The 25,347-nt window shown below is 43.6% G+C and overlaps 2 protein-coding genes across 2 annotated transcripts; both read right to left on the bottom strand.

Moving 5' to 3' along the window:
* Positions 1–355: 355 nt before the first annotated feature.
* hikeshi (heat shock protein nuclear import factor hikeshi) lies at positions 356–13,851 on the bottom strand. The gene is made up of 5 exons (XM_084453343.1): positions 13,718–13,851; positions 9,836–10,073; positions 9,597–9,739; positions 6,901–7,019; positions 356–1,363 (listed from the first exon to the last, which is right to left on the bottom strand). The coding sequence occupies exons 1-5, from the start codon at positions 13,745–13,747 to the stop codon at positions 1,309–1,311; spliced, it is 585 nt and encodes a 194-aa protein (XP_084309469.1). The 5' UTR covers positions 13,748–13,851; the 3' UTR covers positions 356–1,308.
* A 181-nt stretch (positions 13,852–14,032) lies between these two features.
* eed (embryonic ectoderm development) lies at positions 14,033–25,347 on the bottom strand. The gene is made up of 12 exons (XM_084453372.1): positions 25,192–25,347; positions 24,053–24,202; positions 23,295–23,387; positions 23,006–23,071; positions 20,955–21,080; positions 20,529–20,610; positions 19,337–19,428; positions 19,118–19,251; positions 17,436–17,541; positions 15,716–15,874; positions 15,546–15,619; positions 14,033–14,791 (listed from the first exon to the last, which is right to left on the bottom strand). Exons 1-12 carry the CDS (start codon positions 25,306–25,308, stop codon positions 14,665–14,667), a joined length of 1,326 nt encoding a protein of 441 aa, XP_084309498.1. The 5' UTR covers positions 25,309–25,347; the 3' UTR covers positions 14,033–14,664.

Raw genomic sequence — 25,347 nt, 5'->3', positions numbered from 1 at the left:
TTTATTCTCCTACTCATAATTGTATTTTGTTCCTATGCTGTGAACTGCTTTTTTCCATGGAAAATGTTCCATGCCCAATATTGTAATACGCAGCCGATAATTAAAAACATTGTCTCGACTCTCTACTGTACGTCGTCCTCAGATGGAGGGCTCCTCCATCAGCGCTTCCAGTCATCCCGGTCCTCCATACATCTGAAATCTCGCCGGTACTTTCCACCCCTGCGTCTTTCTTGAGTATGTGCACGTATGTTAGTGTGGGATGACCTCGTGATCGATGCAACAGAATTAGATTGTCTAGTTATTACATTGTTTTTTATTACATTAAAATGAGAAATGTATTACATTATTGGCAGTTAATACATTATTGGTAGTTTGTTACATTATACTGTAGTTGCTGCAAGGATTGTCAAGCACAGAGTTAGAATAACGTAGGCAAGGCACACGAAGGCAGACAGAATGAGAGCTTGCGAGATCAGACTGGTTTACCATTACATTACATGGCAGACGCTGTTATCCAAAGAAATTTACAAGTACATTCAACATAGACTAGCAGGTAAAAGTGTACTATTACTCACCAATAGTGATAGTACACTACAGTATACTCATAAGGGCATCTCCTTCCTAAAAAAGTGACTAAGGGCATAATCTAGTGCTAAAGCCAAAGTGCAAGAATAGCAAACTAAAAATACAGAGGGTGCTAAGAGGAAGGGTCAGAGAAGTAATTCTTGAAGATGTGAAGGTCACTCCAGGTCATTCCACCACTTTGGGGGCAGTACGGAGAAGAGCCGGGACCGTGTCACAATCGACCGCAGGGGCCTCGGAGTGACGGAGAAAGCGTAACGGTCGGGAGGGGGTGTAGGTTTTTGACCATGGACTGGAGATAGGAGGGGCCTGTTCCTTTCATTGCCCTGTAGGTTAGTACCCGAGCTTTAAACTGGATACGAGCTGCTACAGGGAGCCAGTGTAGAGAACGGAAAATGGAAGTTGTGTGGGAGAACTTGGGGTGGTTGAACATCAGGCAAGCAGCAGCTTTCTGGACAAGCTCCAGAGGTTTATTGATTTGAATGAATACAATTCAGAATTAATTCCAGCCTTTGTCTTTCCACTCATTCAATTGTGTGATGTATTTATTTATTCTGTTTTAATTTCAGAATTGCATACCAATTTCAAGCCATTTGATACAAGCCTGTATTCTGTAGGAGCCATATCTTAAATTCATCACATCTGCTGTGTACAGTAGACGTAATATTAGAATATCAAGTCCTTAGTCTTGATGTGTCTCAGTCTCCTCTTTGAATTCATGAAGATTCACGTCTTCCAAAAATGTGGATTCTGGGCCATGCGTCTCTGAAAGTTCTCATACCTGGGGAGGGAAGACATAGGACGTTTTAGAAGGGGAGGAGAAGGAATATGGAGCGCATCAAAATAAAACATTTAACATTTTGATGATGCTCTGGAAGATTAAACTCTTGCATATGCTACTATGTTCTTTAAAGTTCAAACACTTTATATTCTGTCTTATTCTGACTTGCTATGGTCTAGCCCCCATGGCTTATGCTAACTGGAGCCAATGTGGTTCTCTGAAATGGATTTAAATCAGGAACGTCTGCATCTTTCTTCACTCCCAGTGAGAGATCACTAAATCCATATACTATAGATATATAGAACTGTTTAAAAGTCTGAGGCCGCCCCAAAAAATATGTTTAATTATGACAACAGAAGCAGAAATATAATATAAAGACATGGCGACTGGTAGGGGTGAGAGGTTGGACGCTAGGTGGTTTTAATTCGTTTTGAAAAATGTGGGGAACAGTTATTACAGCTTTAATAAAGTGACATAAAAAAATCCTACAGACACATTTGAGTCATCTGATCATGGCGGCGAGTGACAGGATGTGACACAGAGTGAAAGGCCCACGAGCGAGTCAATCGCGGGGGGCACACAAAAGATAAAAGATGACAAACTGTCTAGTGGACATGCCCTGTCAGGGAACCCCTCTAGATGATGTCACGCGGCGTTGCCATGACAACTGCGGGGGTTCTGCTCGCTTAATGTCCGTGAGTGAGTGACTCGCTTGGCGCCATACTCGCACACCGCACAGGATACCAAGCCCCATCTGTGCATCAATGAGCGGAAGCATCCGACGCCGGTCTGGAGGCGATTAAGCCTCACCCACGGCGGTCTGGGTAAGTCCATCTTGGGAGGGGAAGGACCAGCGGCCAGGATGAGTGTGGAGGTGTTTGCCTCCCACTCTGCACACCAGGTGTAGTCCGCCCATCCTGCCTCGCCGATGTTAAGATCTCTTCATTGCTGCAGGAGATCCTGTGCGTCGCCTTGAGATGCCAGGGACGCTGCGCTGTTGCAGTGAGCTTGTCATGGAGCAAGTGGTTAGGCTCCAGGGCCGGCAAGCAAGACGTGCTGTAGTTCCTGTGCGGCGGAGGCCAGCGGACTGGATGCCTGCAAGGATGGGAAGGTTGTCCACAGGAGTGGGACGCAAGCATCCTGTTGAGGCTTTGTTGATAGGTGGGTCGATGAGGCGGGTGTGATCGCTGCGACACCAAACTGGGGCGCAGTATTCACTGGTCGAGTAGACCAGTAGGGCTGCTGTACATAGTGTTTTTGCGCCGGCGCCCCAGCCTGATCAGACCAGTCGCCTCATCCACTCCACACGAGCTGTTAACTTCTTGCGCAGTGACTCGAGTTGTTGGCAGAATGTGAGCGACCTGTCCAATGTCACGCCGAGATTGGTTCGGCGCTGCATGGCAGGAGTGTTCCATCGATGTGCACTCGGAGCTCACGTTTGGCTTCCTTGTTGTTAAGGTGGAAGGCCGCCGACACAGTCTTTACCTCACTGAGCTTCTATCTCCATTTCCAGAGGTATGTCGCTACTGTCTGCATGTCCTGGCTCAAGGTCTCCTCCACGGTCTGACAGTTTCCAGCTGAGCACACCAGCGCAAGGTCGTCTGCGTAGGCGTACTTTCTGGAGACTGTGATGGGCAGGTCGTAGGTGTAAATGTTATAAAGGAGGGGGGCCAGGACAGATCCCTGGGAGACGCTGTTCTTAAGGCGTTGCAACCTGCTTGCTGTCCTCTACCGGTGGTGAGGGTGAAGCTGCGGTTTCGAACAAACTCCATGATCATGCTAACCATGTGCCTGTCCGGCAGCAGGCGGAGCATCAGCGTGAATTCGCTGAGTTGTGGCCTTCCAGAGGTCAGAAACTTATTTTGCCACGAGACTTGACGATTCGCGGTCTTTGCCCTCCTATGTCCCACTTTTCACAAATTGTGATGCGATTTTGTTTGCAGAGATGGGGCAGTGACAGAGGGAGGGTCTAGACCTACCAGTGAGGTTGTTAAGGATGCTCCACTCCTTGCAGCTGGAGTGTGAGAAGTCGATAGAGTTAATGGCCTCCTCCCAGCACTCTTGTCTCCTTTGGCTGAGTCTAGACAGCAGGGCTGAGGCAAGTCTGTCTGACTCAGCTCCTGGGGGGGCCCGAAGAAGGCACAGTAGAGACTCTCTCACACTGCATCACAACACGGTTTGTAGCTATTGCGACATCCATGTTGGATGGATTGTTTGGCTGCTTTCACCAGTATGATGCAGAGTTCCCGGTATGCCTTGTCCACGTTGTTGGTGTTAGGTGGTGGGAGGCATCTCGTAGATCTATGGGTAAGGAGGCGGTAGTGTTTCCAGTAGGCCTTTCGGAAGTTCCATCGCTTCCCCGGCTCACTCGGGACGAGGTCCAAGCCAAGTCCGGATTCGTCCCAGTTTTCCAGCGACCTGAGACAAAGCTGGTTGCGCCCTTGGGATCGTACAACAGGGCCAGGCTGTTGTTAGCTGCCCAAGCAGCCAGGTTTTCTCCGTCGGATGTATTGGTGCTGTACCCCCAATCCTCGTGCTGACAATTGAAGTCGCCTGCATAGAGGCAGGGGTGGGGGAAGACTGGGAGATATGCTGGTGTGATTCGCGAGGGCGGAGGCTTGTAGACGTTGACGATTTTAAAGCCACCAACGTCCACGCACAACCACTCAATCTCCGAGCCAGTCGGGGATTGGTCGACGAGAGTCCAGTTCAACCTTTGATGGACGAACGTAGCAAGGTCATGCTTCCTGCTTAGGATAGACCCAGCTAGATCGAAATTTGGGAGGACTAGCTTATCTGCTGTTACGCAGTGGGTCTCCTGGAGGAGGATGACGAGGGCCTTGGTGGTGCAGGCCAGGTGCTCGCTAGCCGTGCGTGTCTGAGTGACTTGCTAACCATCCGTCTGTGAGTGGAGTGACTGTCTTACCGTCTATGAGTGAGTGACTCGCTGTCTGGGAGTGACTCGCTAATCATCTGTGAGTGACTCGCTAATCGTCTGTGACTGAGTGAGTGACAACTGAAATAACAGTTGAATAACCCCGACTGGCTGGACACATGGACCCGAGGCAGCTTGGAGGGAGCCAAAACAGTTTGTTTTGGTGCCCAGACGTTTTCTTGGACAAGACAGTTAACAGTTCACTTTTTTTTATCAACATGGCATACTCCTTATTTGATTTACTGACACTGTAGGTATTGCACTGTTGTACATCTTGAGATTATAGACTTTGTTGTATGTTTTTTGTATATTTGGTGTATATTCTATGTACCTACTCTAATTAGTACTGATTGTGCCTTTTTGTTGTCCTTATGCTGTAACACAAATTCTGCTAGGAGATAAAGGTATGATTCTTAATATAGTACCACAACGCCCATTGGCACGGCAAACCACACTTCTAGTGTTAAGGAAGTACTGTTCATCAGATGCTTAAAGCTTTTTGGGTCTTCTACTGCCTTTTGTCTTCAACTTCAACCAGTTTTCCTTTATAACAGCTTGAACAACACATCTCAAAAATCTGGTTTGGTGGGCTACTGCACGCCAACTGTTGCCTTGTTGATAGAAAACTATGATTCCATGTCCGTCAAAGGCTGTTATCTTAGCGATAGCCTCTCCTCCAGGTACCTCAATATTTGTAATTACCATCCAGTACAACCATGTATGTTAAATTCCACCACTAGCACACCTGGGTCGGTTAATCAATCAAATACCTCATACAGCTGAATCAGTTTATTTTTGTTTATTTTCTTCAGTACCCCATACGTAACCCTGTATGGTCTGTGAAGTTGTTTGGATCAGTGGATCTCGGCTGGCGTTGTCCAGTAAAACGGATGTCTCACTTCTGCGCTAGGATACTCTCCTGTGCCTCACATGCACCTAGGTTTCTTCACAAAACACAGGAGATTGAGTTGGTTCCCAGTTTAGCGAGCTATACCTTCACTGTACGAACGTGAGATGAGTTGCTATCTTATACACATTGCAACCTTATTTCTCTGAGCCGAATGGTTTTATCAGCATATATTTTGGTGCAATTTTGGGTCTATAGTGTCAATATATCCCACTGCATCCAAGCTAACAGTCTATATCGCAGACTGAGTAGAATATTGTTTCCCTGTCCACTGGAGACTCTATAGTGAACACTGGAACAGAATGACGAGTGCAACAGACATTTACAACCTTGCCAACGTTTCCCAATCAGTTCCCTTCAAACTTCCTTCAAAATTATACAATTTCACAATGGCATACAAAGTGACTGTAGGTCCATTGTGGTTGTTAGAATTTGTAAATAAAGGCCTTTTAAATATAATCAGTTCTACATTCAGCCCTTAATGGGATCCATGTTTGCAAAACTTTTTCATTGTTTTTGCATATACATTTGAGTCTCTGATGGGCCTACTAACACAAAACGTATGTAGTGAAACAACCCATTTTGTTGTGGTCAGCTGAAATGAAAAAAAGTAGAAAGTTGAAAAAAGGTCAGTCCCAGCAAGCCATTCAAATCTCCCGTGTCAAATTACATCACAGTCAGGGACCTATTATAATAATCCCGCCCCCATTTGAATACCTCCAATCACCTGCGTTTGTTTACCTGGGTATAAAGGCTGATATTATCATCATCATCAACCTTTCTTTTACTAGGCAAGTTAATTAAGAGCAACTAGGTGGGGGTAAAAGTCCCCTAGGGGATGGGGAATAAAATAAAAAAGAGGTAGAACAAGTAACAGGATTAAAAAGACATGACATGCACAAAAATTATGTGCAGGTCCCGCTAGCTAGCATAATGTCTTTGCACGGAAAATGCTCTGTTCTTGGATGTACTAAGCAGGACAGATCGCTACATTGTCTCCCAAGCTCAAAGGACAGAAGAGCTGAGTGGATATATTATTTTTGATGGCAACATTCCAGTGTGTGCTAGCCATTTTTGGCCCGATTGCTTTTCCAAGCTGGGTCAGTACAAAGCAGGATTTTCAGATAAACTCTTTCTGAATGATCAAGCAATACCAACTGTCCGTGGAAATCATATAGAAACTGTGTGATTGTGCTGTGTTTCTTTGCATATAGTACTAACACTAACTAGCTAACACAAACAAACTCCCCTTTTGCCTCAACCTGGATGCTTGTGTCATCATATGTTAGAGTAACGTTAGTGGACAGCCCCACAGAGTTTGGTGTGTGGGTCACTGATATTTGACTGATTAGATAGATAGATGGATAGATGGATAGATGGATAGGTCAGACAATTCTTGTTACTTTTTATTGTATTAATCTTTATTTGTATTCTAATAAGTTTCCATGAGCAAATAAGCAACCTCTGCCCAGACGAATAGGTCTGAACAAAGCAGCAAAAACAGTTTTCTAGGGTGGCCTATAAGCACAAATACATTTCACTCTAGGCATACAGTACCTTGTTGGTTTTGCTGTCAAATGCACACAAAAAAGTTGCGTTTCTGCCTGTGTATACATTTCCAACATTCAAACACTTTTTAGATCTTGTTGGTGCAGGGCTGGGTATAGTTCATTAGCAGTACAAAGAATTATTTACCATTTCTGGATAGAAGAAGCAGGGATGAACATCTCTGAGGGGTTTGGTGTCATCTGTGACTGTGCCACCGCAAACGACAAGCAGAAGTTATACAAACTCTCCAGCATCTTCTGAGTAAACTGGGAAGAGATAAAGGGATATTCTCTTAGTTAATGTTGACTGTGATCCTGTGTAGTTTTGATCTGTTTTTATCTTGTTGCGTGGTTCATCCTGTTACGAAGAGCACACTGAAACTAATTCCTAACGACCTGAAAAGTTGTATGGAAATAAAGTATTGGATCTTGAATCAAACCCAAATGAGCAGACCTAGAACAGACCTGAACACCACAAGCTGTCCCCCCTAGAACAGACCTGAACACCACAAGATGTCCCCCCTAGAACAGACCTGAACACCACAAGCTGTCCCCCCTAGAACAGACCTGAACACCACAAGCTGTCCCCCCTAGAACAGACCTGAACACCACAAGCTGTCCCCCCCCGTCAACCCCCCCAGAGTCAACCAGTGCTGGGACCGTGTCTGGTGCTTGTTGTTTATCAGTGATGTAGAGGGCTGGTTTCTAGGAGTGCTTTAGTAACATATGTACCGGTTTTGTGACCATCTCGCTGTCAGGGAACTCTAGCTCAGGTGCTGATAAACTGTGCAGTCATGAGTTGTGTATTCATCTTCTATCATAAATCAAATTGCGCTATATTTTCTTAGGTTATGTTATATTATATAGGTTAGGTCAGGCATTCCCAAACTGTGAGGCGGGCCTCCCCTGGGGGGCCCCAAAGAAATTCAGGGGAGGCGCGGAGGGATGGTTAGAAAAAAAAAGAAGGAAAAACATTTTTTTTTTTTTTAAATGTCTATGGTTTTTATGAACGAAACATGATTTTAAAGGTCAGAAGATCGAAATAAATAATGGGAGAGATGTATACTACATTTGTGGATAGTGCAGAGAGAGCCTCCCCCCGCAGGCATGAATGTATTGTGCGAAAACGTCATAACGTTTACTAGCAACAGGTGCCACCGAGCTAACTTAGCTGTGTAACATTATGGGCTAGCTAACGCTGCCTTGCATAATGGACACATTTGGGGGGTTGGAGGGGTGCAGGTGTGTCACTGTTTTCAGAGAGGAGACCCACATTGATGGAGTTTGGGAACCCATGGGTTAGGTTATATTGTATTAGGTTAGGTTATATTGTATAGGTTTCTTTCAATGAGAGACAGAGCAAAGCGATCTGATCCTTTTGAGGGATGTATTATGGGACAAATGAGAACCCATTCAAGTTGGGAGCGGATCTAAATCACCTGGGCAGATCCACAAATTAAAATGAATCTAGCTTAAAGCGAAGCCAGCTGCCCGTGTGAGGGTGTTAGAGACACAGGGTCTGGACTGGGGGGTGCCAAACACGGAAATAAGCTCCCAAGGTGAGTTTAATGGTTGTCAGCACAACGTTTCGGCCGTAGAAGCCTTCTTCAGGTGCAATACAAGACGTGTGTAAGGGGTGGGGTATAAATACATAGGGGAAGTGGGTGTGTTCCCAACCAGGTCAAGGGTAAAAGTTTAAACTACATTCAGTGTATACATAAACATCTGCTCTCTCAGATATATGGGCATTGAAAAGGTAAACAGACCCCCTAGGGGTGGTGACCATAAACGGTTACTTCTGCAACGTGAGACACACTACATTTACACCCTGAATACTAGTCTCCATTTGGTCTGAATGAAGATTTTGATATTAAGCCTTTCTTGTAATTCATTCTCTCTGTCAAATTTTGTCCTGAGCTCATATTTGTTTCCTACCTACTCCAGTGATGTGTGTGTCTGCTCATGTATAGTAACATGTGTACTCTCACAATTTACTATTAGGCACTTTACTATTTTATGTGCTATTGATAGACTTGCATTACAGCGATGAAATGACACCTACTCACATTCTTTAGAGCCATTCTCCTTTCCATTATGGCATATTAAATGTGTTGAATGTATTTGCACTTTTGTCTATGTACCCTTTAGGGCTGGTGCACTGACTGATGATTTATGTATACCTGTACACTGAATGTAGTTTAACCTTTTACCCTTGACCTGATTGGGAACACACCCATTTCCCCTATGTATTTATACCCCGCCCCTTACACACGTCTTGTATTGCAGCTGAAGAAGGCTTCTACGGCCGAAACGTTGTGCTGACGACCATTAAACTCACCTTGGGAGCTTATTTCAGTGTGAGGACAATTTTTACAATTTTGTCGTTTTCATATGTTATGTTTGATCCAGCACCTGCACTACTATGATGTGCGCGCATTCCTTTAGCATTTGACCAGTGTGCCAAACACGGCCGCTCATTCGCCTCCATTCATTTTTTGGATTTAGGCTCAGGAGAGGAAAATTAAATTAAAACAGCTATATCACAACGTGGGAAGGACACAGAGACACAAGGTTTGGACTGGTATAAATTCTCAACCTAACAAACGCAGCAATGCCAAACATGTCCTGCTCGCACGCACAGAGTCAAGGAATGCATTCATGGGCAGAGGTCTGTGCTCGCCGAGCACTATTTCTAGTTGCTAATATCCAAGCTGTGCTGATAATCAGTACAACAGCACTTGCTCTCGTGTGATACTGCTCAATTCAAATGTGTATAACTGAAAAATGCTTTTGCTGCTCAGTTAAGAAATGTACAAAATATTCCACATAAAAACATGTTGTCACCTGTGTGAAGGAGTCCACGTGGGACACAGTAGCGCTGGTCTCTGGCGTCTGCTGAACAAGCTGCTCCAGAGGCTCGATAGACACGCCTACTTGAGCCATCGAGGCTGCCGCCATCATGCCAAACGGATGTGCTCCGCCCTCACCTTGGAATGACACCAGAAAACAAACCACAACGTCAGTTATATGCTTATTCATATGCGACAGCTGCATCCTCCATTTTGTAATATGCAAATCCTCACCTGCTTTTAAATTAGATATTTTAAAGATGGCACTTGGTTTGTCGTTGGTGATGAAACCCAGAAGCTGCCAAACTTGCCCACCGACCGAGTCTGGGAAGGAGAAGTAGACGGCGCCGCCCATGCCCACGGGGAAGGGCAGCGTTCCCAGCATGAAGACCACCACATGGTTCACATTCTCACAGTCCGGCAGGTTGAAGACAAACTTGTCACTGGCGACTTGCAGAGCTTCTGTCTGGACCTGGATTAACAGAGAAATTATAGTAAACACTTTAGACCAGTGGTTTTCAAACCCCGGATTATAGTAGCCTGACACTTTAGACCAGTGGTTTTCAAACCCCGGATTATAGTAGCCTGACACTGAAGACCAGTGGTTTTCAAACCCTGGACTGCAGCCCTCAGCAGGGTTCATAATTTTACATTCATGAATTTGAGTGTACATTTGATTTGTGTGGCTGCAATCCAACAATCTGACAGTGTGAGCAGATGTTCAGAGCAAGCAGAAATGGATGTGTTGTTGCGCCTAGAATAGGCCTAGGCTTCACTAGCCTACTGGAGTAAGAAAAGAGTTTAACTGTGTTTGATGTAATCTCTAGATGTAATACATCTTTAGCTCTAAAGGTGTTTTGCTGTAGAGCCTCTATGATAGCTGCCACACGTTCGTAAAAATGCACTGAGTGAGTCCTACTCATACCTATTTGGAATAACATAGCCTACTACAGGGTAATCAGAAAAGAAGGATGATCCTGGCACTCGAGGAGGATAGATGATAAAAAGCCTTTATTAATACATGGCTAATAAGTGTATAAGTAAGTACTGTTATGGACCAATTGGAAGTGACGAGCTATTGGATAATCCTTGTTCTAATAGCATATTTATGTTCAGCAAGGCGGTCACGTAAACGGCGCTTGGTGCGGCCAACATGAGAAAAAATAATAAGATATATATATAAAAAAAAATCCTTTGTTTTCCTACTACAGGGTAGTGTTGTCACGATACCAGAATTATAACTTCGATACGATACCTGCTAAAAATATCTCAATACTGATACTGAAACAATACCATACCACGGCAAAAACCTAAGACATCAGGAAAAGTAGGCTAAAGGAATAATACAATGCCAGGTGTAGCCTACTGATCTCAGTGTTTGCTGTCTGCTGAGGCGGAGCAGGAATGTGAATTGTTTAATACTAAATAAATAACATATATATTTTTATTTTATTATTTTATTCAATAAATTAAAAACCTCTACTTTGTAAAATAATAAGCTTGTGATGCTACAGTTATAAACTGAAAGTGTCTGCTCTGCTCCACTAGTCTGACACTCAGATTGAATTGCCATTCAGATTCAGGGAATGCAGCCAGGCTACAGATCCCTCTCTTCACTCTGACCCGCATGCAACAGAGTGGGTCGCAGCCTCGCAGCACAAAGCAACAGTGTTCACGTTATGGCATGACGAGCTCCAGAGTTTACAGATTGCCTCATCAGATATTAGCATTGGGGTTAAATCCAAAATATTGCCAAATAGGCGCTTTTGCTTTTGGAAATCTGCCACCGTCTAGAGTAACCAACTGAGCAGCCCTCAGCCCTTCACTTTCCTTTCACGAACCCCTACCCTGCAAAATCTCAAGACTTCTGAACTCCAAACAATAACCCCAACACACACACACACACACACACACACACACACACACACACACACACACACCCTTCCCTGGTGGTACTATAGCAGCCTATACAGTAATAGTAGCTAGTACTACTGTAATTATTACGAACCAACAAAGACCTGTTCCACACATTCATTATCATCCTTAACGACCATACAGTCCTACAAGACACAACATATTCATCAACCCCCGTATTTTCAAACGATCCAACTGTGCTGCTCTCATGACATGGTGAAGAGAGGGAGATAGGAGCTTGCAGGTTGAGTAGCCTAGAGACTAACTGGCAAAAGGCCTTTTGTTTTTGAGATACTCCTACTGGAGGTACTACAACAAAACACAACCATGTTTTTCCTCATCTCTAAGGTCCCACATACACTCCCAGCCAGAAGTCTGGACACACCTCATTCAACTGAATGAGAAGGTGTCTAAACCTTTGACTGGTACTGTAATGAAATGGATTCTTGTATATAAATATTTTACTGGGGAAATGGTTCAGTTGATAGATACTATTATACACCCCAAAAACAAAAAATAACTAAAATACTTGCTTTCTAATCTCTTTTACCATAACTAATTTGTCAAGTTTTAATCTCTTATTTTTATCTACTATTTTAACTGTTTTATTTTTTCTGTAAAGCACTGTGTGCTACATTTGTTTATATGAACAGTGCTATATAAATAAAGTGGACTTTGACTTTAAAATATAGCTTGGTCGAATCAGAGTGCAGACACACAAACTCGTGATTAATAATTAATTAACAATAACAATATTCATTATTTAATTAATTAGCAAATTCATTAATTGTTAATTGTATTAACAAGCTCCAAGAGCTCTCACGCCAGCAGTCAGAAAGTTGCTTTAAAACCTAATAGACAAGCCTGGATGTGAAGGACCCTTGATGCACGTAGGAAATATAGTAGTCATCCACCTAGCAAAGATTAACAAGCTCCAAGACCTTTCAAACTTGGCACGCAGTCCGAAAGTTTCACCTAATAGAAAAGCCTGGATGTGAATGATCTTTGAAGCATGTAGGAAATATAGTAGCTAGTAACACATCCACCTAGCTATTAATTGCTATAAGCTACTTATCCAGCTAGCTAGTAGCTACCATGGAGGTATAGGTACAGTAGCTACACATCTACTCACCCAGGCTACAGTAGTAGCTACTGCTCCAGCTAGCTAGTAGCTACACACCCACATAGCTAGTAGCTACTCGTCAAGCTAGCTAGTAGCTACTGATCCAGTCAGCTAGTACCTACTGATCCAGCTAGCTAGTACCTACTGATCCAGCTAGCTAGTACCTACTGATCCAGCTAGCTAGTACCTACTGATCCAGCTAGCTAGTACCTACTGATCCAGCTAGCTAGTACCTACTGATCCAGTTAGCTAGTAGCTACTGATCCAGCTAGCTAGTACCTACTGATCCAGTCAGCTAGTACCTACTGATCCAGCTAGCTAGTAGCTACTGATCCAGCTAGCTAGTAGCTACTGATCCAGCTAGCTAGTAGCTACACATCCAGTTAGCTAGTAGCTACACATCCACCTATCTAGTAGTAACTGATTCAACTAACTAGTAGCTACTCATCCAGCTAGCCATGCTAGCTACTCATCCAGCTAACTAGTAGCTACTCATCCAGCTAACCATGCTAGCTACTCATCCAGCTAACTAGTAGCTACTCATCCAGCTAGCCATGCTAGCTACTCATCCAGCTAACTAGTAGCTACTCATCCAGCTAGCCATGCTAGCTACTCATCCAGCTAGCTAGTAGCTACTCATCCAGCTAGCTACTCATCCAGCTAGCTACTCATCCAGCTAGCTACTCATCCAGCTAGCTAGTAGCTACTCATCCAGTTAGCTGCTTGTCCATCAGCATATCTTCTACGTACGCGCCGCCGTTCATGGCACTTTTGACAGCCTTCGTTTCAGTGTCTTCTCTAATACCATATTATTAATTTGACAACACAGTTTAAAGTACTCATAATAAGGTTAACATTCACAATGGACTCACCAAAGTTCATCTGCCATCTCCTTCAAACTTCCCCGGATGGGAGACCTCTACTAGCATATCACCAGCTAGCTAACTAATCTGAGCAGCGACCACAAAACAAAGTATTAAAAAAAACATTTCCAGTACATTAGTGTGTTATGTTGTGTGCTCTTATCCAAAAGGTGGCTTTTTGGATATGGGAAGTCCTGCTCGCGAGCACATACTTACCAATCTGCCAGCAACCAAACAGCCGAACATGTTTCTCCCACACAGCTTCCATGGATGTTCAACCACAGACGTCCAGACAGCCTGCTCGTTCCTGCTGGGGTCTCGGCGGGGGTCCCAGATCACACATCACCTGCCCTACCTGCACTCTGCTCTGCTATGGGAGGTAGTCCCAGATCACACATCACCTGCCCTACCTGCACTCTGCTCTGCTATGGGAGGTAGTCCCAGATCACACATCACCTGCCCTACCTGCACTCTGCTCTGCTATGGGATTCACATTCACTTACACACACCAGGTATCCAGTATGGGATTTTTATTAATCAAAGAAAAATCGATTTGTACATTTCCAGTAAGCCGTCTATAATAAGTAGGAAAACAAATCTAATTGGTTCAACTTTACTGTCACTAATCTAAAACTGTCAAAACTGCAGATTGACAAAAAAGTCTGCCAACAATGTACATACCAAAACATCCAAGGACCATACATGTACTTTTTCTATGTCCTCCGCAAAAACAACAGTGGTTTTTAATATGACAAACATCAGTCTCCCTTTCTCAGTCACACTGTATGTACATGGGTATGATAATAGTTTAATTTTTGACAATCTTAAGGTCTGTCTGTAGCTGTTCAATCATTCGGGAAAGAGATCAAGTGTACACTTAAACACGCAGTGTGCTTGCGTTTAACTACACGTGCACGTCCACCACGCGTCTCCTGTGTTCTTTTGGAACGTTGGCTGCGGTTGACTTCGCAGGTCGTCAGAAATTAACGCGCTGCAAGGTACGTTCTTGTCTACGCGTACATGTCATTAAACAGCAAGTATACCGGCGAGCTTTAGGAAGAGATTTAGATCAAGTGTACACTTCAGAAGAGATTTAGTACACAGCATAAGACTTCTCAGACAGGGAGCTGTACTTGATTGCTGGGGACTGATGAGTCAGAGCATCATCGGAGTCTGTCCCAGCGCCAGATGGAGGCGTCGTCGCAAACCGCGATCAAGATGCTGCTGTCTCGGCTGAAGCTGGTCTGTCTGATGGCCGAGGTGCACCTGGGCAGGGTGAGGGTGGTGCACCTAAACACAACACCATACAACGCTCAGTCAAAAAACAAGTGATTGCTGCAATTAATGTGACTGTGTTTTGTAGACCAATTGTCGTATTTTGTTGTCTTAGACCAGGGGTGGGGAAAACTGTGGGTCCAAAGCCATATTTGGCTCCTTGACTACTCATCGTTGGCTCCTAGGACCAGATGTTTAGCAATACAATTTACAATTAGTAGCCTATAATACAAAACCACTGATATCCAGTTGAATATATAGATATACTTTTATAAATTCTAGTTCTATGCTGTCAGTAGGCTACCAGCAGATATTTTCTGTGTTACGATTCAGTAATAAAATGGCCATGAGAAAGGGAAAAGGGCAGACATCACAAAGACGAATGGAGCGAGTCTCCCGCAGTCATAGCTAATGCAGCTGCGTGGCCGGGATGTTTGATCTGCACTGAGAAATTCTCCCACAGTAAGAATCCTTTTGTGGTCCCCAACAGTTTGGGAGCCGAAACTGTCCATATACCTGTGTTACTGTTCGCTGATGAAGAATTTAATTTCTTTCAAAATGTACAGTGAGACTGAAACTGATTTTACATTCTGTAAGTTTTGTTTTCTCATGAGCATAGCTTTCTGTGGCTTGATTAAAATAAAAAGCCAGCTTTGATCAAGGCGTCAACCAACCCTTGATTGGTTCAGAACAGAGGGATTAAAGAACACAGTGGTGTAAATGGCATGTTCTTCACTGTTAGACAGGTGGGCGATCTAGAGCTGCTTACTTTGCTTTGTGAGGGTCCTCAACCTCCAGGTCCCAAACATAGAGTTTCCCCACTTGGTTTCCCAGGGCCAGCATCTGTTGATCAACCAAGACCATTTGACAGTTGATGTAACACTGACTGATCTACAAACAGTTTGAATTAATGTGCATTTGATGATACAAAATCGTTACCTTCTGCCAGAAGTCCATGGAGAAGCGCATGTACCAGATGTCACACTGGCTGTAGTCGAAGCGGCCGAGGATCGTCACGTTCGATTCATTTGGTTTGATGCGATCGATGTCGTCTTCCATCTTTCCTGGTTTCCAACAGACAATGGCGTTCTCGCATGACTACAGAGGACGGAGCCAGAGAACACAACAGACATGACTAGAGAGAACAGAGCCAGAGAACACAACTGACATGACTACAGAGAACAGAGCCAGAGAACACAACAGACATGACTAGAGAGGACAGAGAAAACAACAGACATGATTAGAGAGGACAGAGCCAGAGAACACAACAGACATGACTAAAGAGGACAGAGCCAGAGAGCACGACAGACATGACTAGAGAGGACAGAGAAAACAACAGACATGACTACAGAGGACAGAGCCAGAGAACACGACAGACATGACTAGAGAGGACAGAGCCAGAGAAAACAACTGACATGATTAGAGAGGACGGAGCCAGAGAACACAACAGACATGAGAATGAAAATGATCTGCTGCCAGCCTAAAGGAGAAGTTAGCATTTAAGTTGTTATATTGCAGTATTAGACCATGTCATACTCTATCCCAGGCTGATTTTATTTTTGATACAAGAATGAGGATATGTAGGAAAAGGTTACCAAACTGTATTAATGAGATGGCTAGATAAGCAATTTTCTGTGACCTACTATACAGTATATACCATGTTTTCTAGTATCAAAATGTTGGATGACGATGTCTGACCTTCAGATGTTTGTGGCCATATATTTTCTCAACTAATACCATCTTAACTTTTAAAGGAACGGAATTCACCCATATTCGTTTTATACAGTTACGGGTACACTCATGTACTGTAGTAAAATACATGCACTAAATAATTTGTATCTGGTACCGTTGTTCATAAAGGATTTTCCCTTCCCACTCTAGAGGGGGCACTGCTACTACATCAGGGTGGACAACAAGTACTTCATACACTGGCCAGTTGTTGATATAATCCTGGACACCATACAACCACATGTACTTAGAGACCAAATGTGTTATTATAAAGTAGATGAAGGAGCTTGGGGCGGCACATAGCTCAGAAGGTAGAGCGGTTGACTGGGGATCACAAGGTCCCCGGTTCCATCTTCTGGCACACAGCTTCTGGCAGTGTGCCCAAGTGTCCTTGAGCAAGACACTGAGCCGCCAGAATAACATCAGATTGTGTATTAGCTTAGCTAGAATAGCATCAGATTGTGTATTATCTTAGCTAGAGTAGCATCAGATTGTGTATTATCTTAGCTAGAGTAGCATCAGATTGTGTATTATCTTAGCTAGAGTAGCATCAGATTGTGTATTAGCTTAGCCAGAATAACATTTACTGTCTTATGTCTTAAGTCATGTCTTGATGTCTGAGAGTGCCGGGCACAGTGCATTTCATTGTATTTTATAATACACATGACAATAAAAGCCTTGAACCTTGATTAGATTGTGTATTAGCTTAGCTAGAATAGCATCAGATTGTGTATTATCTTAGCTAGAATAGCACCAGGAACGTTCGCAGCCGATGTTCTCCTCTTAGAAGAAAAAGGTGATTTTTCGCCTCTTTACGCTAGTAAAATTAATGGATGACAACGTAGGCATGGACTTATTGTGGAAGGCTTCATGCACAGGCGCAGTGAAAACAACTATATGATCAGTTCAGAATGTTGGCACACACTCTCACCTTGGAGAGAATGAGATCCCCCAGCCAGCGGACACAGTCCACATAGTTTCGATGGATGTCTCTGGTGGAGAAGTCAGGGAAGTGAATCTTCTGTGAGACAAATGGTCTGTAGGAAACAAGTAAACACAGTAAGGAAGCTTTCAGTTGTCCCTGATGTTGTCCACTATGATGACAGGTCATGAATATTCAGCATCGCCGATGTTGTCCGCTACGAAAACAAAATGACAAGGAGAGAAAGCTGAATTAAAAAGCTATGTAAATAAAATACTTTATATGTTTCTATTTTGGTCATCACCTGGGCACACATCATGTTACAGCTCAAACATTCCATCAGTCCCATATTCTTTTTGAATCATTCAACAAAAGCAAATAAATAAAATAAAAATAAAAATAATACTTTGAAATTGAATGTTTTCCATCTAGAACAGGGCAGGCTACTGAAAGTGAGACTGAACGCTGCTACTAATCATGAAACACTTAACCAAGCATGCCCAGTGTAGTAAGGCCTTATCAACCTACTACTCCCAATTTAAAAGACATACACATTATATGGCTCTTTGGCAGAGATGCAATATCGGCTTTATGAAGCTGATAGCCGATATGAAGCCAAAGCGTGAATATCGGCTGTAATTATCGGCTGAGCCGATTACTGGTCGATCTCTATTCAGCATCCTTGATGTTGTCCACTATGATGACAGGTCATGAATATTCAGCATCCCTGATGCTGTCCACTATGATGACAGCGCATGAATATTCAGCATCCCTGTTGTTGTCCACCATGATAGGTCATGAATATTCAGCATCCCTGTTGTTGTCCACCATGGTAGGTCATGAATATTCAACACCCTTGATTTTCTGCTCATTCACTATGATGATAGGTCATGAATATAAAGTCAATACACTCCCATGCCTCACATCATCTAGGGTTGCAATTACTATTTTGGTAATTGATTGGTGTGTCGACTATTACTTTGGTTAATTATTATAATTTAAAAAAAACTCTGGGGTTCTGTGTTTCAACTTTTCATCTTCATAATGATTGTGGGGTTCTGTGTTTCACAAGGCTGGTGGTGGTGCCAGACTCAGTGGTTTTGTGTGTTTATTTGTTTGTTTTGTGTGTGACCACTAAGGTTATTCACAAAATGTTTTATTTGAATTCTGAAAAGATGTACAGCTCTTTTTTCATGAACTGTTGCAGTATCAGAATTTTCACTGACTGGAAGTTTCACTCTGACTGGGCAACTAGCATCATAGTAGCAAGATATCTTAATCTTCTCTTCGGCACTGGTGCATACCCCATTAATGAGGGGAAAAACTGTATTAATTCAGGTTAATGAAGATTTAAATATACACAATCAACATGTTTCCAGCCCCAATAGAGAACAAATTCTTGATTCTCATGCTTCTCATATTTCTGTGTAAATGTATAGATTAGATGGACAGCATGATATAAATTAAATGGCATTTTCTGTAGATGCCAATACCTGCAAATGAAATACCGGACTGATGGCTACAAACAATTTCTGATTCTAAATGTCCCTGAAATCTGAGTCATTGTGGAAACGATGGAATGAAACGAGGAATGAATGGGAAGGTTGTTGCTTTGTAACTACTACCCCTCCCCAAACGCATGAGACAGAGAATACATCTTGGGCCTGTAATGACCACATGAGGCTTTGTACCTGTTAGTCTTGGAAGGGTTGTACTCATAGGAGCCCTGAATGGCTCTCTGCATGCGCTCGGAGTTGATCCTCCACAGCTTCAGAGAGTGGTCCATTCCACATGACATTATCTTCTCTCCCAGGAGATCAAAATCCTACAGACAAACACAGTCACCCAATTCTAGTTTCTTCATATGAATGTTAATTACTTTCAGAGGAAGCCGTGGTGAATAGACTCACTGCACTGAGGACCTCATCCCGGTGGCCTTCTACGCCCCCAAATATGGCCACCAGCGTGTCAGTCTGGATGTTCCACAGGCGAAGGGCATGATCTAAAGAGGCATACCCAGGAGTTATTTAAATACTTAAACATATAGAAGGTATATTTTAAGCCACTTTGATTAAGGTTTGCGTATTCATTAAGGTTTGCGTATTGAGTCATGACATGAGACATTCCATTAAGCATCTGTATGGGAGGTCACCAAGGGTGAGTGAGCAAATAGCAACCAGGAGAATGAGGCTGGCTGGTCACTACCAGAGACACCAGGAGCTTCCAGCAAGCAAACTGGCGCTGTGGGAGCCGAGGGCGAGGGCGTCCCACACTAACGTACGTGGACGTACTTAAGAAAGACGCAGGGGTGGAAAGTACTGGCGAGCAAGCCAGATGCATGGAGGATTAGAGATGACTGGAAGCACCGATGGACAGATCGTCCGAGGACGACCTGGAGATTAGACCAGTGGTTCTCAAACTGTGGGGCACGCTCCCCTGGGAGGGGGTAGATGGATTTCAGGGGGCGCGGGAGATAAACAGAAAAAACGCAGAGGAAGGAAAATATCAGGCCGTCCATACGGCAACGATGATTTAAAAATTATAAAAATCCCTCCATGTCATTACAAGGACACTCCAATAAAACAAAGTATACTTATACTGTTAAATATAGCTGCAAAGCAGCAATTTAGGGGTCCAAGTTGTAATGTAGAACTTCTAGATGCTTTTTTGATTATTAATCACCCCATAACTCTACAAGCCTATTTTGCTCCAATGTTTACAACAATACAAACAAACATTTTATGGTTTTAAAGTACACCTTTATAAGAAGTGACAAGAGGCTATGTTTTCATAGTCTTAAACATTTTTGGACCTGGCTGTATACACCAGAAGAGCATTTTTCTGCGCGGACACCAAGTGATTCTGGTCATCTGCACTTTATTCACGCACACTTGCTTGTGGAAAAAATAGACCAGGCACCGACACTATCACTGCAGTGTGCAAGCCGGACGCGGTGCTTCAAGGGGCTTTCGTATCCGGTCTGAACCCGCAGTAAGAATTATCATTATAATCTTAAGCACTGAGCTCGGAGAGGTAATCAGATGTAAACAGAATATGTGAAGACTTCAAGAAAAAACACAAATCTACACATCCTCAGTTTACCTTTGCTTACAGACAACAGGAGGTTTGGGTCCCTGGGGTGAAACTTGAGCTCATTGATGGCGTTCCCGTGACCCACGTAGTGCTGCATTAGAAAAGATTCAGAGGTAATAAGAATCAGACACCTTTTAAGGGGAATTTCACCACAACAAAGCCAATATCCCATTATTCCTCATGTACTACTGTAAAACACGCTAAAACAAACAAAATCCCTTTATCCTTCAGACCAACCAACCAACAGAGGGAGCTATGGAGCTGCTGGTCACAGCTAAAAGGGATGTTAAAATACTTGAGCGATATCCAGGCATGTTTAACTGAATCATCCCTGCAACTTTGCTAGGGTTCAACCCGTTCTACTGTCTCCATCTATTGGATTGTTCTCCGTAAAACTCCTTCCAGATATCAGGGAAGATGAATGAACAGGCTGACCTTGATGCACTGCATGGTGATGTGGTTGATGACCCGGATGATGCCCCGTGACCCAGCGACAGCCAGCAGGGGATGGCTGGTGCTCGTGTCGAATGTCCAGGCGCAAGTGTAGAAGTTCTCATCTGCCTATGTGCAGCCACAGTCAAGGACTAACACAAGTTCTGTTTCTATCTATTCTCTGTGCCACAGCAAATTCTGGGCAATTAGTCATGCAGATCTTGTAGAAATGAGAATGTGAGGAATGTTTTGGGGGGGGGATTTGCCTTTAGAATTGGGCTCATCACATGACATCAAGGATGTGCCTTTAACTGAGGGCGTGTTCCCTCATTTTTCCACCACACCTGATACCGGGAAGGAAGCAGCATTCTCCCTGAACGCAGATGCTAACTAGCTAGCCAGCGCCAATTACATTCTCCCTGAACCAGATGCTAACTAGCTAGCCTGCGCCAATTACATTATCCCTGAACACAGATGCTAACTAGCTAGCCTGCGCCAATTACATTCTCCCTGAACACAGATGCTAACTAGCTAGCCTGCGCCAATTAGCGTCAGCCAACTCAGCAGTGCCATGGTTAATGCCCCCTGCCCCCCATACAAAAAGGTAAACGTTCCTTTTTCAGTTCCCTAATTACTAAGTATTAACCTGGCAAATATATGGTAATTTGTAGTACATTATTGGGTAATTACCCCTGGTAATAAGTAGATAGATACACAGAAACTACAGCTGAAAAACTATGAAAACCTCCACTATAACCCATCAACTCAACTAAGTACCCTGTAGTTGTGACCGGTTTAGGTTGGTATGGAAAGGGGGAATAATCTATTACAAGGTACATGGTAAGAGCCTGGTAATACCAATGTCTGGTTATGTCACTAATTAGCTAGCTTTTCGGTGGCGTAGCTGGTTAGAACGAGGTCTGTCATGCGGGAGACAGGGGTTAAAATCCACCCCTGGACAATAAAAATACACAACAGAGTTCAAATTGGTCATTGATCATCTCTTTCCATTCAATCAACACAAACCTGTACCATCTATATTCCACAGTGTTACTAAGTAAATTTATACAGTATTAGGCCAACATGCAGGGTTGGAAATTAACTGTCACCAGTCACCATTTGCGAGCTAAATTCCTCTATGGCGAGACAGATTTTTAGCTGTCTCGCCACATGGCTAGTTAGAAAAGATTCCCAATACTGTTGTGCTATTTCTAAATCGTGTTTTTTTGTTGTTGTCGCGCGTCATTTCTTCGTGCCCTGTTCCCATTGGTTTGTTGCGTGCATAACGTTAGTCATCAAACTGCGCGCTCAGATAATATCACATCAGATGCGAAATCGGGTTAAACAATGAGAGAAGTGAACATTGCGTAGAATATACAGATATGACAGGATCAAAGTGTTACTATGAAGGCATAGCCTAATGCTATTTATTCCTCCATAAATGTTACATTTACAATTTAGTAGGCGACTACTGAATTTAAATGTAACCCCAACACATCATGCAATTCTCATATTTTCCACCAATATTATAGAACACTATTGATTTAGAATTGAAGCCTATATAAGAACAGTATGACTGTAATATGGTACTATGATGACTGCTAGTGATGTCAAAATACAATAGTAAAGCAACTTATTACTTTTGGCTAGTAAAAAATCTGGCTGGCGACCTACCTTTTTCATCTACTAGCCACTTGGCTAGTAGGTCAAAAAGTTAATTTCCAGCCCTGCCTACATGTACATGACAATTTACTCAGAAAGAAATCTGAGACTGTACTGTAAAAGGAAACCTTGTTTGTGTTCATGGTATCACCAGGCTATTACCTTGTAACAGCTTATTCCCCTTTCCATACCAAAGTTTGTGTAAAATTACTCACATTTTTCTTGGGGCTTGTAGAGTATAACGTACCTGACAAAGGTGACAATAATGAACCTTAAAACCATAAAACACCACAAGAAAATCAGCTGACAACACCAGCCATGGAGGATGATTACTTCATCTGTTTCTGTGCCTGAAGGCCCTGGAGAACACCTGGAAACAGTGTGAAGGATACATCTGCATCCACGTACGACTGCAGGAGTCTGACCTCTCCTTGGGAATGGCACTCATACAGGGTGACCTGGGGGGTGACAGGTTAAGTGTTACTAAAGACAGATTCATATTTACATCCAATTGGAGAACGCCAACCGTGTTGGGTGTCTTCCCCCTGGAGAACGCCAACTGTGTTGGATTTTTGGAATTACAAAAGGATTGTTCAGTACAACCACTAGCAATACTTGCATTACTGATGAATATGGTAGAGTAGGAGGAAGGTTCCCCTCCGCTCCTCTCTCCAAACTTACTCTGTTGCTTCCCACTGTAGCGAACACCAGAGGGTCCCCCTCTTTACTGTGCCAGTTAAACTGGACTCCAAACAGCGGCAGGCCATGATCCTCCTGGGGAAAAGAGGTCTGACATTTTTACAATGAGCGCAACACATTCTGAGCTATCACCACAGACTGTAGTAGAGTAGTGTAGTGTCCTAATCCAGGCACTATAACCTAGTATAGTAGAAGATGCTACTGACTGGACGCCAGGCACCATAGTGAACCTGCAGGTAGTTCTCTGTAGTGAGCCACCATAAATCCTGTGTAGAGGTAGCACTGTTATGGTTAACAGAATTTCCTGTTTTTTGAAAAACCACAACTCAATATAAAAAATGCTTTTTGTTTAATTTTTCTTTAATTTTTTTTGCTGTGCTTTCAAATTCCAATTCTGAATTACTGCAATACCCAGATAAACTAAACAGCGTCATGCCGTCTAATGTAACAAAAATGATACTTAATGTAACAAAACAGAATATCTTTGAGGAGTTTTGGACGCATCCTTCAATTACACTCACATGAAGTGCAAAAACATGTTAAATGTTTAAAAAAAACAATAAAAAAAACTGTGTGCCCCTTTATCTTTGTCCGTATGACTGGAAATGTGAAGAACATTTTGAGACATGTTTAGTGCTTACAGTTAAAAACAATTCCAATGACTAAATGTGGTCCAGAATTATGACTGTATGAGTAACGTTATACTCCCAGGTGAGACATGGTGGAATCTTCATACTCACCCTCAGACTGTTCACACACTTGAAGGAGTATTTGCATTTCTTGGACTTCCACTTGCCCTTGCCCCAGCTCTTCCTGCCCGGGGCGTTGACTGTGTTGGTGGGGGTGTCTGGACGTTCGATATGGCCACTCTCAATACTCACAGCATCATCCTGTCAAGGCAAAACAACCATCACAGGCAAACCATGTTTCAGAGCTTTTCATTGACAGCTGAATGAGATACACTTCTTTCTTTCTGTTTACACAGAGAGGGCGGCAAGGGACAATTTAAAATATTAACGAAACTACATTGTTAAAGCATTACATGGGAACGTTGTCTAGTTTAATGACAATTACATTTTAATATAAAGCGTTTAATATAAAATGTTGAGACGTAGTCGCCACTAAACGGGTGGTAGTGGTACGGTAAGCTGTGGTTGTGAAGTGGCTCCTTGGCCGGAAGACATCAGGGCTGAGTTTCCCAGAGGCAGGATGAACGTGGAACGTAGCGCTGCGATGCCTCTGGGAAACTCAGCCCAGACCTGTCGGTCCCTGGTGATGCTAGCTCGATTAATACATCCATGTGCTAGCTAGTCGAAACACTGGGTTGGTGCTAAGTTAGCTACCTAACGTTACCGCCCGGACAATCCTAGTACCTACCCCCGGACTCAACTAGCCCGGACTATCCTAGTACCTACCCCCGGACTCAACTAGCCCGGACTATCCTAGTACCTACCCCCGGACTCAACTAGCCCGGACTATCCTAGTACCTACCCCCGGAACCAACAGCCCGGACTATCCTAGTACCTACCCCCGGACTCAACTAGCCCGGACTATCCTAGTACCTACCCCGGGACTCAACTAGCCCGGACTATCCTAGTACCTACCCCGGGACTCAACTAGCCCGGACTATCCTAGTACCTACCCCGGGACTCAACTAGCCCGGACTATCCTAGTACCTACCCCCGGACTCAACTAGCCCGGACTATCCTAGTACCTACCGCCCCGACCCAACTAGCCCGGACTATCCGCTAGTGCTAGCTAACTATTTATCTTGCTTGCTAGCAACTAGCTAGCCCTACCGTTAGTTAGCTAGGCTAGCTAGCTTGAACACCATGCTACGCCTCAAAGAAATAACGCCCATTAAATACGGTTCACTCACATTTTCATCCCCAGAGAGGTCGGGATTACTATTCTCGTCGCTACTCAATTTCTGCTTTTTTGTTGACATCCCTTTTCCCGCTTCGGAGGTGTCGGACATGTTGGTGTACTCCCTCATCCTCCCAGCCTCCAGCCCTGATCCAGCCTCCAGCCCTGA

Source organism: Borostomias antarcticus, assembly GCF_949987555.1.
Source record: "Borostomias antarcticus genome assembly, chromosome: 19".
Lineage (NCBI taxonomy): Eukaryota > Metazoa > Chordata > Actinopteri > Stomiiformes > Stomiidae > Borostomias > Borostomias antarcticus.
This window is presented reverse-complemented; position numbering and strand designations above follow the sequence as displayed.

What these genes read in the sequence shown, in the direction of transcription:
- eed (XM_084453372.1), bottom strand. Translation starts at nt 25,308, where the DNA reads ATGAGGGAGTACACCAACATGTCCGACACCTCCGAAGCGGGAAAAGGG. An exon ending in GGGATGAGGTCCTCAGTGCA is followed by an intron (nt 19,252 to 19,336) that starts GTGAGTCTATTC and finishes GTTTGTCTGTAG; the next exon opens with GATTTTGATCTCCTGGGAGA. An exon ending in CCATGGACTTCTGGCAGAAG is followed by an intron (nt 15,620 to 15,715) that starts GTAACGATTTTG and finishes GTTGATCAACAG; the next exon opens with ATGCTGGCCCTGGGAAACCA.
- hikeshi (XM_084453343.1), bottom strand. Translation starts at nt 13,747, where the DNA reads ATGTTCGGCTGTTTGGTTGCTGGCAGATTG. An exon ending in ACGTGGACTCCTTCACACAG is followed by an intron (nt 7,020 to 9,596) that starts GTGACAACATGT and finishes ATCTCTTCCCAG; the next exon opens with TTTACTCAGAAGATGCTGGA. An exon ending in GCTTCTTCTATCCAGAAATG is followed by an intron (nt 1,364 to 6,900) that starts GTAAATAATTCT and finishes TTCCCTCCCCAG; the next exon opens with GTATGAGAACTTTCAGAGAC.